Raw genomic sequence first — 16,986 nt, forward strand, 5'->3', positions numbered from 1 at the left:
CCTACGAGGTTTTTGTATTACTAAGGTGGCAGAATTACGTCGTACGAAGGGAGCTCCCTTGGGTAAGCTCCATTGTGATCTCCGGGTGGCCGAAACACTTAACAGACAAAACCCCACCCAGGCACTCTCTACTAAGGTACAGGGTCTGAGAAGTCAGATTAAGGAACTGGAACTACAGATAATTCAAAAGGCTCTCTCAGTTTTCAAACAACTTCTATATCACAAAAGTAATAGGGCGGATACGCTTTTGGCTGGTAAATTGAGAAAGCGAACAGCCACAGCAAGAATACCTTACATCACACATGATGGAAAGAGAGTCTATGCCCCAGCTGACATTGGATCAGCTTTTGCTTTGTTCTATGACAAACTTTATAACATTTCCAAAAGCGAGCTCCCTCGATCGGCCACGACTACGGAAATTGGCGACTTCCTTAAGGAGCTCGGTCTCCCGACACTTTCGGAGGAGGATGGTCAATCTCTCCTAACACCGTTCACTGACAGAGAAATGTCTTTACTCCTTAAGAACTTGAAAAACAACAAAGCCCCGGGGCCAGATGGTTTCCCTGGAGCCTTCTATAAGAAATTTTTGAGATTATTGACCCCGGTGCTAGGTCAACTCTTTAACGAAATTAAGTCAGAGGGCCAAATATTAAGAGAAAACCTTGAAGCGTCAATAGTCGCTATTCCTAAACCGAATAAAGATGTGACGCTATGCAGTAGTTATCGTCCGATCTTGTTAATAAACGTTGACACGAAACTCTATTCGAAACTCCTGGCAGACAGGCTAGTTAACCTATTACCTTCCCTAATACAGTCGGACCAGGTCGGCTTTACTAAAGGCCGCCAGGGGCCGGACAATACGAGGCACCTAATTACGATCTTTTCAGATACCCGAAGGAATGGTACCCCACTGGTGGCCCTGTCCTTAGACGACAAAAAGGCCTTCGACAGGGTACGGTGGGAGTACCTATGGGAAGTCCTCAAAGTGTTTAACTTTCCTCCCCAAATCGTTGTAGCCATCAAGGCCCTCTACACATCACCCCATGCTCGTATCAGGGGCTCAGGTTTCTGCTCACCGGTAATAAACATCTCTAATGGCACCAGACAGGGGTGTCCCCTGTCCCCTTTAATTTTCTCCTTAGTGATGGAGCCCTTTGCTCAAGCAATACGTCTATCAGAAGGTATTACTGGTGTTACATACCCGTCATGTGAAGAAAAGATTGCCCTCTTTGCGGATGACGTGACTCTTCTTTTGACTAACCCGGAGTCTTCGATCTCGAGGGTCTTTGACCTAATTGATAAATTTGGCCGATATAGCTATTACAAGTCTAATGTAGATTGAAACAAAGGGTTTGGAGATGGCGCCAAAGGCTATCTGGTATGAAAAATTGGAAAGTGGGAATCACCAAAAATAAATTAATTTAAAAAAATATAAGGAATTTATAAAATATATAAGATCATATACATATAAAGTTGTGACTCCGATGCGTTATTAACACTGTTGGTAATGAGGCAATCAACTGTTGGAAATAAATAAATTCAATTTATTAGAACAATCTATCATAAAACAGTTAATATACTTAATAGTATTATAAAACAATAAGTTGCAATAGAATCATAAAACCACAATGGCACTTATATCTAAATAAAAAATGCACTAGTAATGAAATGGCTATTCAGTGAAGGTGAAATAACACAAGATGGATTACATGCACTATGTGCTACTTAGGAACCGGGTTATATAAACCTGACTGGACGACTGTATAAGTTAATTTTGAACAATAAATTGCGATAGGCACAGTCTCTAAAACACAATATACATGATTCCAAAAAATAGATGAATAGTCTTTGGATATGGGTTGGCGAATTGCACAATAAAATCCTTAAGGTGCTGGTATAACTAAAAGTTTGAAGTCTTCACCCCCACTCCTGAGGGTTTTTCAAATCACACAGTCAGTAGCAGGCACTTACCCGGTGCTCCGATGTTATGGGCGGGTGTCTTTACTCCGCTCACCTTTAACGCACCTGTACCAATCGATAATGCCTTTAGTTGAATCTTCAAACAAAGTTTTGCTTCAAAGTGTGCACACTTCAGGTCCTCTTTGAAATATTGCTCCTACCGTCTTCGCTCAGTACTTAGGTCAATCAACTTAGTTCTGCCGTTGTCAATCAGAACTAAGTTGTGAGAAGTGCAATTAGGAGATAGGCAATTCTGGCCAGCTTAGGAACAGCTCACACACCCTTTTGACAAGTCTAATGTAGCTAAGACTGAAGCATACGCCATGAATATTCCCACAGAACGACTAAATGCACTGCGGGACAAATTTGACTTCCAGTGGTCTACAAATTACCTAACTCACTTAGGTGTAATGCTCAGTGACAACACAGACACCATGATCAAACTCAACTTTGATAAGTTGATGGCCGAAATTAAATCCTTGGCGATATCATGGGACCATTGTGAGATTCCATGGCTAGGCCGTGTCGCCACGCTTAAGATGTCACTCCTCCCGAAGGCCTTATACATATTCCGCTGCCTCCCCTTTAATGTACCTCATCGGATTCTTCAACAGATCCATAGAGTCTTCCTCAGATATGTGTGGGGACGCGGGATTCCTCGGATAGCATATAAAATCCTCCAGAGACCTTTTTCCAAGGGAGGTGTTGCGTTTCCAAACATATATCTCTATTATGAAGCAACGAGACTTACACATATTACCGCATGGGGAGTAGAGACGGATAGACCAGGCTGGTATTACTTGGAAGAAATAGCTCTGCCGGTAGATCTAGACCTCTGGGATGCCATCTGGGTTCCCAAGCATGTGAACCTCTTAGCTAAGATCCATAATCCTATTGTCAGTCATATCTTTACGTATCTGGTACGAACTTCGCCACAGACAGGGTGTTTCACCCTACCCTTCTCATATTCAGAGCTTGAGGGGTTTACTCTGGAACTCACCGGAGATTCATTTTGATTTCTGGAAAAGTAAAGACATCATGAAGGTTTCTGATCTGTATCACTCGGGTACCCTTACGACGGCTTCACAACTAGCTGAGCCCGGGGGGACAACCCCCTATGGTTCTGCTTCGAGAGCTTCAGAGTGCTCAGTGTGGTCAAGGCTAGGAGATTCCCCACGACTGCTCTCAGAGGAAAGACAGGATGGGAGTCTAGGTGGTGTACGGGAGCGCTGAGATCCCATCCCATCTCGTTTCACTATACCACACTTCTAAACGACTGTTTACCAGGTGTGCCATGGCAGATACGCGCTTGGTGTCGTGAGCTCAACATCTCTATTCCTGAAGAAGACCTTGCCTATGCAATTACTCTCACTAAAAAGACGCTTCACTGCGTCACAGTCTTTGAGACATATATGAAAGGAGTGTTGAAGTGGTATAGAGTCCCAACTCGACTGGCGGCGATGTTCCCGTCCTCTACCAGAGAGTGCTGGAGACAGTGCAATGGCGAGGGCTCTGACATCCATGTCTGGTGGAGCTGTCCGAAGATCACCTCCCTATGGAATGAGGTTGAATTATTGCTCAGCTCCATAAATCTCGATGTCCACCTGACACCTGGGATGGCCTTGCTCCATGTTCTTCCGAGGTCTCTCTCCTTGAATACCAAGAAGTTCCTAATTTACGTCCTGGCAGTGACTAAACTGTGCATAGCTTGGGCTTGGAAACAAACAGAGCCTCCAAATCTAAATGAGATCTGTGATGTGATAAATCATTTCGCTATGATGGAGAGATATGTCGCCGGCGAAAATGGTACCTTGGACTCTTACTGGGAGACGTGGTCTGACTGGTTTGAACTCCGATGAGTGAGTCCCTTCAGTAGCGCGATCTACCCCTGAAATAGGAGGAGAGAGTTCATACTGTCTCCTCCCCCGCTCCGTTCCCTTTCCTTCTTCCCCTCCCCCTCCCTTTTTTTTTTCTTCTTCTCTCTCTATCTCTCTTTCTCTTCCTCTGCCTCCCTCTTTCTTCTTTGTATCTCTTCCTTTATTCCCTATCTGAGGGAGATGTGTATAATCCCTATTTATTCAGTTGTCTGACAAATTTGTACGTGGGCTTGGTTGGCTCACTTTCTATTCACCCCTCTTCTAGGGCCAAATAATGCCCGATACCTGTCTTTTTTTTTTCTTTGTTTCAATATTGACTACTATGAGACTGTACACTTATGACACACCTATTTTACTATTTCTGATTATTCCAATATATGCAATGTATACTTTTGTAAACCAAACATACTGTTATACTATGTTATCTGTTATGTTCTGATGTAATGCTACTCTAATATTACTGTACAGTGCATTTCTATTCAATAAAGAAAAAAATATTTATAAAAAAAAAAAAAAATGACAAACAACTGGGTCTTGAAGATTGTGAAAATGTGTGGAATTATGGTAGAAATCCAAATACTGGAGACGGTGTCCTGAATCAGTGCCCAGTGGAAAATTGAAAAAACTAAAATTAAAAAACGTGTGAAAAATGCAAACACTTCGTATAAAACCAAAAAAATGTGCAGACAATAGTGTTTAACCAAAAAATGTCAATGTGTTGCAGATAGTGAAACAACTGAAACTCCAAAGAGAGCAGATTCTCCAAACAAACGTGTCCACGTGTTTAGAAAGTTTTTAATTTTTATTTTTATTTTTATATTTTTTAATTTTTTTCACTGAATTTTTCACTAGTCTAGGAACCCAACTAGGTTAAATATCAGCTCAAACTAGGTCGTTATCACAATGCTTTTTTTATCGTGTTTCACATAGATAACCAGGCTATAGTGGTCTATATCGACAACCCATTTATTGTTATATTTAATTATCGTGGATCCATGATATTGCAATAAGAATGTTTTAAAGTTTTATTGTTTTAATTTGATGCTGTAATAAACTGATTTTACTTTCATACACCTAGCCTCCGTGAGTTGGCGCCTGGGTACCCTAAAATTTGGAATAAAACAAAAACTTCCAAGATAATATCTATGGAATGCAATGGCTCAGACGGAGCCAGCTGCAAAACTTTAAGAACAGGGTTAAGGCTCCAAGGAGGAGCAACAGACATAAACACAGGCCTGATTCTGACGATGAACTGACAAAAAGTTTGTACATCCGGCATATCCGCCAGATGCTTATGTAGCAAAATAGATAATGCAGAACTCTATCCCATCAGGGTACTGACTGACAAACCCTTCTCCAGACCTTTCTGAAGAAAGACAAAATCCTAGGAATCCTGACTCTACTCCAAGAGTAACCATTGGATTCACACCAATTATATATTAATGCCATCTCTTATGGTAAATCTTTCTAGTAATTGGCATGCAAGCCTGAATCATGGTCTCAATGACTGACTCAGGAAAAAAAACCCTCTTAGACAAAACTAAACGTACAATCTCCAAGTCGTCAGCTTCAGAGAAATGAGACTTGGATGAAGGAAAGTACCCTGAATCAGAAGGTCCTTCCTCAGAGGCAGTCTCCAAGGTAGGAGAGGCAACATCTCCACTAGGTCTGCATACCAGATCCTGTGAAGCCATGCAGGAGCTGTTAAAATCACTGATGCTGTCTCCTGTTTGATACAAGCAATGATTCGTGGAAGGAGAGAAAATGGAGGAAATAGGTATGCAAGAACATCAATCAGGGCAGTCTGTGCATCACTTGACCATGAACCATACCTTGGAAGCTTGGCGTTCTGTTGAGACGCCCTCAGAAGCCAACACCAGAATCCCCCATTTGAGGGTTTACCTAGAGAACACCTCCGGATGGAGAGCCCACTCCCCAGGATGAAATATTTGTCTGTTCAGAAGTCCGATTCCCAATTGTCCACCCCTGGAAAGTGGATGACAGACAGCAAATGTGAGCTTCTGCCCACTGAACAATCCAAGTCACCTCCTACATGGCTAAGGAACTCTGAGTTCCTACCTGGTGGTTGATGTAAACCATTGAGGTGATATTGTCCTACTGGAACCCAGCTAAGGACGACTGAGGTCAAGCCATCAGAGCATTGGAAATCACTCTTAAATAAAAGATGTTAAAGAGGAGAGCAAACACTTCTGAGTGCCTTAAACAAGTCCCAGACTGCTTCCCAGATCAGCAGGTTGGACACTGTGGTCACATCACCCAGGAATGTCTCCAGAGGCACGTGCCCTGAGACAGATACACCTGAAAAAACACAACAGGATAAAGTCACTTGTTGACTAATCTAGATCTATCCTCTGACACAGATCTGGAATGTCTCCATTTTATGAAAAATAGCAAAGGGAATGATGTCCATGGTAACCATCAGACCAATACACTCCATACATTTAGTCACTGAAAAGTGAAGGTAAAATCAACTGCAGCTAGATCCAAACTCCCAACCTTCTGGTTGCCAGATGGCTAAGCTATCTACCGGACCACTAGCGCTTGATGTTGGCCGGACAGTAGACTGCATAGAGAGGAAAAGGAATAAATCCTTGATTATCAGACCTCTGTTAGAAAAGTTCTCCTAGATATTCTATTAAGATCCCCAAATAAATCACCCTTGTAGAAGGAACAAGGGAACTCTTCTCCAAATTAATTTCCCATCCATGGGAAAATAGATTAGACAAGAGAGTTTGCTCAAAGGGAGGATGACAGCTGAACCATATGATGTCCAGAAAAGCACCCTCACAATACCCCAAGACCTAAAAGTCTTTCTAGGATGACGAAACTCAGAAACTTGAGAAGATCCTGAATCATGGGAACAAAAAATACACATACTTCAGGTCTATGTTCGTTATGAACAGGCCCTCTTGAACCAAAGGAGAATGTATACTACTTTGAAGGTCAGAAACTGAGAAACTTGAGATAAATACCCAGATCCCGTTCCCAGACTGGGACTGGAACTATCACTCCCAGAGAGGAAGGTCCTGAACCCAGTTTAAGGAAAGCCTAACACCATACCTGGACTGCAGATACTCTACAAAAAGAAATCTGCCCCTGGGAGAAAATCTTAGATTGGACTAAGTTAGGGATTCCAAAAGACACAACTGACCTTACAGAAAGAGGAAAAGGAAAACTTTCATTTAGTCTTACTCTCTTGATGAAAAAAAAAACTTTTTTTAAATCAGTAAAGTTAGATGAAAATTCTACCATATCAAGTCCAAACAAGGTTTCATCCTTCAAGGATTCGTCCGCTGTGTGTGCCAGCTAAGGTTTTAGGGGATTTACATCTATAATATAGCGGCCGCTATAGTTCATCTGTCAAGTTATCCTGACCAATAGGATTTCCCTTCAGAGACGACGCCTCCCGATCAGTGACGTCACCGGATATACATACGCCTTACGGAGGTGATTCCAAACACACGGACGGTACGCCTGAAGGTAAAACGGGTTAACTTTTACCCAGCTTTGATCTCTTTTTCTTCTCTTCTGAGGATTTTAGTTATTCATTGTCAACTTCCTCTCATAATACAGAGACAAGTTCTATATTGGCAACAGTAGTCATTTGTTTTTATTTGTATTTTAATATATCGGAGACGTCCGATTTTTTAATATCCTTACATTTATGCACTTTATCTTTGCAGGATTTGTACCTCTATGATTGTCTGATTAAATCATATTTGCATAGCAAGTCATTTATCTCACTTTGTTTTCATTGTAGCACATTTAGCTTTGTTTAGCGCTTCTCCTGATTTTTCATTCTTTTTCAAGGTTTCATCCTTGAAAGGAAACGTCAGAAGTGTAGATTTGGAGGAAACATATATTGAACCTGCAACTGCAGAACTATAAAGCCTAAGCTGTACCACTAAGCCACAGGTAGGCTTCTCAGCTGACCACGATTTTAGCCACAATGTCTGGCGGGCTTGCACAGCAAGTCTAAGAAGACAAGGCATTGCTCTAAATGAACAATCAAACATCCAGCTTCTTATCTATGGATCCACAAGGAGCTAACTAACCTCCACAGGGATCAAAGTTCTCTGAGCCATAGTAGAAAAGCTCCTTTCTACTAAGAGCACCATGCATTTTAATGGAGTCAGCGACAGGAAAATCCTTTAAAGGATGGGAGACATGGAGAAAGGTATCCCTAGCTTCTCCTATTCCTGTGAAAATTCCCATAGCACACCTAGAACACTTCCTCATATGAAGGAAATCATAGAACTGGCAAAGTTTACAAAACGTCCAAGGGTTGACAACAACAGGGGTATCAGTGTCGCCCAAGTAGCTAAAACCTCCTTTAACAGTACACGAGGTGTTGAAACATGCATCTGAAGGAAACCACTTCAGCATCAGAAGAAGGAATTATACTGTCCAGATATGAGATTTCACCCTCAGAATCTACTGGCAAATCCTCCTCACCAGACTTAGTAGATGGCCAACCTGTGTAGCAGCATGAAACTTTAAATGTCCTCTTGGATTTTCCCTGTAGGAAGGGTAAAATCAGACCAAGCCGCAGATACCACAGAGTATACCTGAGCTGCAAATTCTGTATGCAAATACACTCCTCCTGGAGATTGAGAGGAACTGCAGGGCACTGCAGGTAACGCCATAATGGTTTGGGACGTTTAAGGAGAAAACTGTGGCATTGCCAGTACAGCATAATCCTGGGAGACATAAGGCTCATAAGGTCACATCTATCTGTACAATTCATTAGCAATTGCTAAAAATTCAGCACAGAAAAATAAACATTTACATTTTTCAAAATGTTCCTAGAGGCGAGAGGCTCCATCAAAAGGTATCTTAATTATCTAAAGATTAATTCTAAATGTAATGAGTAGATCTTACAGAACAACAATTGTTCCTCAAGAGCCTTAATTTTGTACCTTGGAACAGACTTTTGTTCGACAAATATCTGAACATAAACTCCACAAAACTTTAATGGTTAAAAGTAAGTTATATCATAACCCTTAACTTAAGGAAATAACAGGGACAAACACATTAAAAAGAAGAATTGAGCGTTTCCAAAAAACTTTACTACCATGTACTTTTTATTATATAGCAGGAAGAAAATGATGTAATACACTCCTTCTTAAATTGGCATCTCTTTAGGGGTTTGCAAAGTATTTTGTAAATAACACCACACAGCAGAAAAAGAATGCCGCCCCACTCTCAGCCTGAGAACGAGGCAGTGTTCATCTGCCAACAAAGCAATCCCCTAAAATGGCGCTGCTCTTCACTGAAAGAAGGAGGCAGCGCCAAACATTGTATGGGGATGTAGCGCACTAAATTGCGCTTAACTTCTTTTAACAGATGATAAAACATAAAATGTAAGAATCTCCAGAGTCATCTGCCGACACCAAAAAGGAATAAACATATGGGCAGAGATAAAAATAATCATGGTACCACTCTGCTTTTATAGATAGCGGAAGAAAATGGCATATTAGCCCCATAAGAATGGCGCCTAAAATGAAAGTGCACTCTCCTAAATGGCTCCATTCGAGCTCTTATATAGGAAGTTTTAAGCTATCATATCATAAGGCCTCTCTCAATAAACAGAGATCTTGCTAAGATTTTAGGTTTAATAAGCCAGAATCTCTGTCCCTGAATAAATTAATACTGATCCCAATCGAGGGTTAACTCCTTACTGCCTTGAAGGAGAGTAGACCCTAGTCTCCATAACACATGTCATATAGTGCCTGCTCACTACCATAAAAACCTTCCCCCTGAAGGATTTTGAGTCCCAAAGTAATTGCAGGCTTAAGTCTTAACCCCTTCAGTGCCAGCCTCCTAGCCCCAGAAGACAAAAGGCACTTACCTGCTCATCCAGCTGTCTGGCAGGAGGACAGCCCACACAGTATGAAAGGACGCTGCTCCTTACAGAGACCTGTGGAACAAAGAAATAACAGAGTAAACCTACCCTGGCTTTCTATACAAGGGCAGCAACATGCTAGGAAACCACAGTGAGGCCAACCTCACAAGTTCTTAACTGTTTTAAAGCCACCACTGCTCTACTAAAGAGACTAACGTGGAGTACGGCCACACCCAGTCTTGAAAAGGAAAGATCAGAGTAAACCTACTCTGGCTTTCTAACTAGTTAAAATTTTGCTTGTAGCAAAATAAATCCAATTTTCTTCAGACACCAAAACTTCACCTCCTCCATGTACAGAGGCAAAGAGAATGACTGGGGTTTGTGGGAAGGGAAGTGATACTTAACAGCTTTGCTTTGGTGCTTTTTGCCTTCTCCTTCTGGTCAGGAGTGATACTCCCAGCAGTAAATGATGACACCGTGGACTCACCATATCTTAGGAAAGAAATACTTTATTTTAATATCTATCTATCATCTAGCACAACTGTTATTTATTTACTAAGTATTAACTATTTATCTATCAATCCTCAAAATCATTATATAGAGCAGCATGTATATTATTAATATAGCTTACTACTAAGTTACCTTTGGGGGTCCAAAAAAGTGTTTGTACCTGGGCCTTCTGTTGAGTAGGTTTGCTACTGACAAGAACTTAAGTATAAAAGCCATGAGTACAGGCAACAAATGATTTTTTTTCAATAGGTATAAAGGTGTTCAGTTTGAAAATTAAAAAAATCCTGAAAAAGATTGCTGGATAAGTGTTTTTTTTTTTTTTATTTATTTTTTTAATGATTCTAATTCTCCTCATGCAAACGTATGGGATGTTTTATTCAATAAATTAATTTGAAAACCTTAGGATGGATTTGTCTTGTGAGGTTTTAAAATGGAATGGAGTAGAGTCAGATTTAAAAAGCAAAAACAAAACTATGTGATACATGGTAATTTTTATTGATGTGTGTGGCAATATAAGGTAAATGCAAAAGTGGTAGACAATTAATTAATTAATCGCTATGGATGCTTTATGTGTCTGATTGCGGATTTTATTACTTAACTAATAATACCAGTGCATGTGTATAATTAATAATTAATATTTTTATATAGTTTCTTTTTGTGCAATATATTAATTAACTTTGCTCATAAAGGTAGTTTAATTGCATATAAATTGTGTAGTTTAACAGAGTAATTAGAGTTATATTTTAACTTTTATATTATGCCAGGTAATTATATCTATAAAAACAGGAACTGAGTATGTGAAAAAGTATTTAACATTGAAAAAACATGAATAGCCAAGATATTCTTCAGTGGCCAAAATTAGTTTTCTGGAGGTCAAGTCTGTTGAAATTGAAAAGTAAAAAAATTCATCTTATTTTTTTTTTCAGTAATGTTGCTGAGTTAATTCAATTTAATATATACTGTATGTGCTTTTTACAATTCGTGAAGCCACTAGTAGACATAATTGTAACTGTAAATGTCAAAAGTGGAGAGATCTATGCTCAGAAGTAATCCCCAATACTTTAAACTGTTTTCCAGCTATGTCAGTGTCTATAATCTTGTTTAAAACCATGCATCCTCTCCTTCACTCATAAAAATTAGGAAATTTCTAGCTTTATCGACACCCTTGATACTTATATTAGCTTTTTCTAGGCACAATCCTTTTAGATGTCCTCTTCTATACTGATGGAAGGGTAATAGCTGAATTACCTTGGCATGCTTTATGCCTTGACTATTAATAATCATCATGGGCTTATATGTAATCATTGCAGTATTATTGCACTCATAGACACATTCTCTCTTTGCAGGGCAGCTTTGATATTTGATGTTTATGTTGGCATTGCCCAAAATAAGTGACTCTAAAAGCAAATTTGTTGCATTATTATACATTTTTGTGTTAGATTTTTTCTATCTAAACAAATGATTCACAATTGCTACCTGTGAAATAATAATGCAAGTATTTTATGGCTTACATGCTATTCCCCAGGTTGTGTATGTTACAGATCTGGGTAGGAGGTATGTAAACATTTCACAAAGCAGAATATATTTTTTTTACTCAATGTAAGGAAGTTTCATGCTGTCTTAATTATTTATACAGTCAAGTAGAATCTGACAGTTTGAGTGATATCACTTAGTATACCTGTCTTCTTTTACATAGGAGTAATAGGATAAGCATGTTCCTAACCTGTACACATATAATCTATTCTGACTGGTCAATGCAGGAGTAAATTAAGTTGTTGTTTTTTTTAAGTTATCTGGAAAAGCATGTCTGTAAAGTCAAGACCTTAGGTACTAATTGATCACTGACACTAGGCAGAACTCTCCTGATCTGTTTGTAGATTGTGACACACCTCACAAACATGAAAACAAAAATGTTTTCTTTTTCTCAGAACACCAATTTTATAAAGGAAAAAAATATATGCATTTAAATAACCACCTTGCAATGAAACAATAAACACATACAACATCACGGTAACTTTATGTTTCTGTTTAACCAATAAGTCAACTGCACTAAGATGTTTTTTTATTAGATCTTAGATCTAAATCAAAGTGCCATTTACTTATATTACTTATGTCACTAATGCTTACCAATAACCCAACATCACATCCATCAGAATCCCACAAAACCTATACTGTTGTAAATTTAAAGTATATTTTTAAACAAAGTGTATAGAATTGCATACAGCCTATATGTACTGATGATTATTTACAACTAAAACTGGACTACTGTACTTTATATCTGTCAATATGTATGTTATGTGTGCTGCCAAGAATATGTATAATATGCATATTTTGCTTTTCATATATATATTTATATTATATTTCTTACTGCGAGGGAATCGAGGTGGGTTGTCATTGACGTCCGTAAGTGTTACTGTTACAGATGTTGTCCCTGATAATCCTCCCATTTGGCCCACCATATCTTTTGCTTGTATTACAAGCAGATACTGGTCTTTTGCTTCTCTGTCCATGTTAGGTAAGGCTGTTCGAATGATACCTATAGATAAAAGCAAAAAATAATCACACAAGAAGTATAAGAATGAATTCTGCAGGTGTAATGTACCATCATATTTTTAATAACAACAAATTTAATTGAGTATTGATGAAGCAGATCTATGCAGTGTTAGTGGTTTATTTATTTATTTAAAGATTTCAAAGGGCCCTCAATGTTTCATTTAGAAATATAATTAACTTAAAAAATAAATCAACAAACCATTTTGTAATAAACTATTAAGGGGGGGTATTCAATATGCAGCTGTTTATTTATATTAGAAAATTATTAGTAATATAAATTGCTTATTGAATATGAAATATATAAAATTAATATTTATTATACATTTTTTAAATTAAAAATACACCTTTATTATTGTTTTAGCAGGTATATCAAATAACATTACATTAAACTTTTCTATAATTTCTCAAAAGACAAGGTAATTAGAAAAAAAATGAAAGGCATGAAATATTATGAAAAAGGGGAATTTGCATGCACAAACATGAATATATTAAAAGCTTTTTTAGCATATCATTTGTTCAAGGAGTTCTTTCAGGTGTGAATGTCAGATCAGTTTTTGAAAGAAGAAACCTATTACCATTTTTACAGATAACTAATAGATAACTCACACATAAATGGCAATTGTGGGAATGGAAAAAATAGTTATTTTTTAAAGTTATTATGATACATAAAAACACAGATAGAGTTGATGTTATAAAATAGTTTGCAAATAGATATAACAGCAAATACCTTTTTTATTTATTTTGTTTATTACTTTTTTTTCCCTCATATACAGATTTAATATTTTAATATTTGTACATTGTTTCATTTTATTTTTTTATTAAAAATGGGAGGCTTTAAAGATAAAAAAAAGTCTGAATCAGGAAAGGCTGCATAACACCTTATATAATATTGAAAAAAAATAGGTAGAATTACAAGTGTATTTGCAGAACCTATTTAATTGTTATCCATAGTAAAAGTCATCTTGAAGCAGATAAAACAAGAATTTATTATGCAGAATCCACATTTACTAATTTTCATGTTTAGGAAAAAAAAAATGACTGTATCCCTAATGATATTACCCAATGTATAATCTTGCCTGTAGTCATTTAATGACAAAATGATCTATGGTATTCTGCTTCATTTTCTCTTTTGGTATTAAATGAAGAAATTCTATATTCTATCTTTAAAATATGTTACTTTTCCCGTAACTGAGGTGATCATTGAAATACCACAGCCATTAGAGATGTGAGAAATCTTGAAAAATTGAAATGTAGCCAAATCATTAATTTGTTAACATTCACAAGGTGTAAAAATATTCAAACAGCATTCTAAGAAGCTTGCTTCAAATGCATCTCTTAGCGCTGATTGTGCTTACACAGAATATAGAGACAATTACAATACTATAGCGTATTGAAATCATTTCTTTGTGAAATTGTAAAGGTTTATTTTTTTTTTTTAATGACATTGATGGCATTTCAGTTTATTTTAATACTTAAGGAAAACTGTCACTTGACAGCCAAGATTAGCAGTTCCCATATGGAATACAATTTAACATGTTATATGTTTATTTTTTCTTACTGTAGCAAAGCACAGATAAGTTGAATATCAGAAATACTAATGGCATGGAAAAATCTTAGTACTGTACCTATTATATATATATATATATATATATATATATATATATATATATATATATATATATAATATATATATATATATATATATATATATATATATATATATATATATATATATTGAGATCAAGCAAAAACTATATATCAAAAAGCCAGCTATATAAAAATAATTACAATTAAAATATAAAGACAAACATAGTTAAGAGAATATGATATTCTATCATGATAATCTAAGAAGTATACATGAAAAAATATTCAAATGGCAGGGCTTCTTTATTTGGTAGTTAGTATCACAGACATATGTTGTATAAAACATAAGAGACTCATTATTTATAATGGCATAACCATAAAAAAACATAATAATCCCTAGAGAAATTGCTTTTTTGGCTGAAGGCTATGTATATTGTATATTGAGTTTTAAAATGTTTTTTCTTTGAATCTTACTTACCAGTCTTTGGCTCAACGGAAAAATATGGCTGGCCCTGTAGAATGCTATAGGTAACCCGAGCACTATTTCCATATGTTGGATCATCCGCATCTGTTGCTGTGACTTGCAACACTGAAGATCCTTAATAAAATGGTATTGTTTTTCTGTTAAACAGATGTCAACTTACAACACTACATTATTTTAAACTTTTAGTACCGTAATTCTAGAAACATAAAGGGAATAGAGGAGTGCATATATGCATGCTTAAGTTAGCAGAAGAACAAATCCAAATAAAAATAAAAAAGTAAATGTTTACAAAGAGTCACATAAGGGATATTAGATGTGTATATTATCTGTTCATAAATATTATTTATTTATAATATTTTAATAAACTATTTCACCCAGCCATATAAAAAAAATACACGTTAAGGATATCACTTATCATTATTATTATTATGATGATTATTATTATTATTATTATTATTATTCAATAGTGGCCTAGTGAAAATGACTAATAAACAAAACCACCTATGTTCAACCAAATATATGTTATATTTTTAAAATTTGCTTGAAGGCAATGAGGATGAGATACTGACACAGAATATTAAACCATTAACTGCTAGCAGATGTTACTGACTTATCTTGGCAAAAAAAGGTTAATCTAGAGAACATAACGTATGCTGCTTGTTGATAATGATGCAAACATTCATATAAATTGCTGTGTGGTAGATTTATATATTTGTTTAAAAAAAAAATTAAAGACTTTAGGATGCAACATTAAAGGGAAAGTCAACACCAGAATGTTTGTTGTTTAAAAAGAAAGATAATCCCTTTATTACCCATTCCCCAGTTTTGCATAACCAACACTATTATAGAAATACACTTTTACCTCTGTGATTACCTTGTATCTAAGCCTCTGCAAACTGCCCCCTTATTTTAGTTCTTTTGACAGACTTGCATTTTAGCCAATCAGTGCTCACTCCAGGGTAACTTCATGTACATGAGCTCAATGTTATCTATATGAAACACATGAACTAATGTTCTCTAGTGGTCAAACTGCATTCAGATTAAAGGCAGTCTTCAAGGTCTAAGAAATTTGCATATGAACCTCCTAGGTTTAGCTTTCAACTGAGAATACCAAGAGAACAAAGCTAAATTGGTGATAAAAGTAAATTGGAAAGTTGTTTAACCCTTTGGCTGCTAAGCCATTTCCCACCTGGGTGCTAATATTTTTTTATTTTTTTTATTATTTTTTTACAGACTCCCAAGACTTACACTGTTTGAAAGGTTAGGCGATAACCTTTCCAACAGTGGGTCTTGGGGGTCTGTAGCTGCTTAGATGCCTGAGATACAGGCTTCTAAGCAGCATGCCCCCTCCTACTATACTTAACATTGTTAAGTATAAATAAAGTTGCGCGGTGACATCATTGCATAATTGTGCATGACGTTACCGTGCATCACATGAAGCCCCGATCACCGGGGTAGGAGCAGTAAGGAGCCCCCAGATCTCCCTCAAGGTGGGAGAGTGCTCATGACGGCTCTGAGCCGTCATTAGCACCAGAGTGAGAAACTCTGTGAAGGCTCAGAGCCGTCATTAGCACTGAAAGGGTTAAAATTACATTCCCTATTTAAATCATGAATGTTTTTTTTGGACTTGACTGTTCATTTAAGGAAATAAAACATAAAATGTTATGAAAAGTCTGAGGGCTGCTTTATTCAGTGCAATAATATTTACAGATGCAAAACATATATTTTCCTATTTATTCCCTCACTTTAATATTGTTTTATTAGATCTATAATCACATATTATTCAAAATCAAGGTGAATCTTTACATAAGCTTTTAGGATACTACTGGTCTTTATATTAGATCTGAAAAAAATGTTTTTATTAATATGATTAATATTAATAAACCATTTTTAATTTATGAGCAAAATGGCCCCTTAAAAGGTAACACAATTTACAAACAACAATCAACTAATAGCTGAGACAATTAAGATAACAACTCCCTTTTCTGGCATAGCAAAAATAATCTGAAATAAAGAAAAATGTCATACTTTTTAGATTAACTTAACTTTCTTAGATTAATTTAAGTAATTAAAAATCACAACTTTTATCTATCTATTTATCTATCTATTTATCTATCTATTCCATATAAAATATCAATGATTTGATTTATGTA

General features: G+C 36.7%; 1 protein-coding gene across 2 annotated transcripts in view; it reads right to left on the bottom strand.

Moving 5' to 3' along the window:
* LOC128660832 (cadherin-7) overlaps positions 1 to 16,986 on the bottom strand; it is a 405,660-nt gene that overhangs the window by 177,587 nt on the left and 211,087 nt on the right. Inside the window, exons 3-4 of one of the 2 annotated variants that reach the window (XM_053714878.1) lie at positions 14,828 to 14,947; positions 12,581 to 12,748 (exon numbers count right to left, since the gene is read on the bottom strand). In XM_053714878.1, coding sequence (XP_053570853.1) covers positions 12,581 to 12,748; positions 14,828 to 14,947 — 288 coding nt within the window. The remainder of the gene's footprint in view (positions 1 to 12,580; positions 12,749 to 14,827; positions 14,948 to 16,986) is intronic. The other variant, XM_053714879.1, reaches the window with a different exon arrangement.

Source organism: Bombina bombina, chromosome 5 (genome assembly GCF_027579735.1).
Source record: "Bombina bombina isolate aBomBom1 chromosome 5, aBomBom1.pri, whole genome shotgun sequence".
In the NCBI taxonomy this organism is placed as follows: domain Eukaryota; kingdom Metazoa; phylum Chordata; class Amphibia; order Anura; family Bombinatoridae; genus Bombina; species Bombina bombina.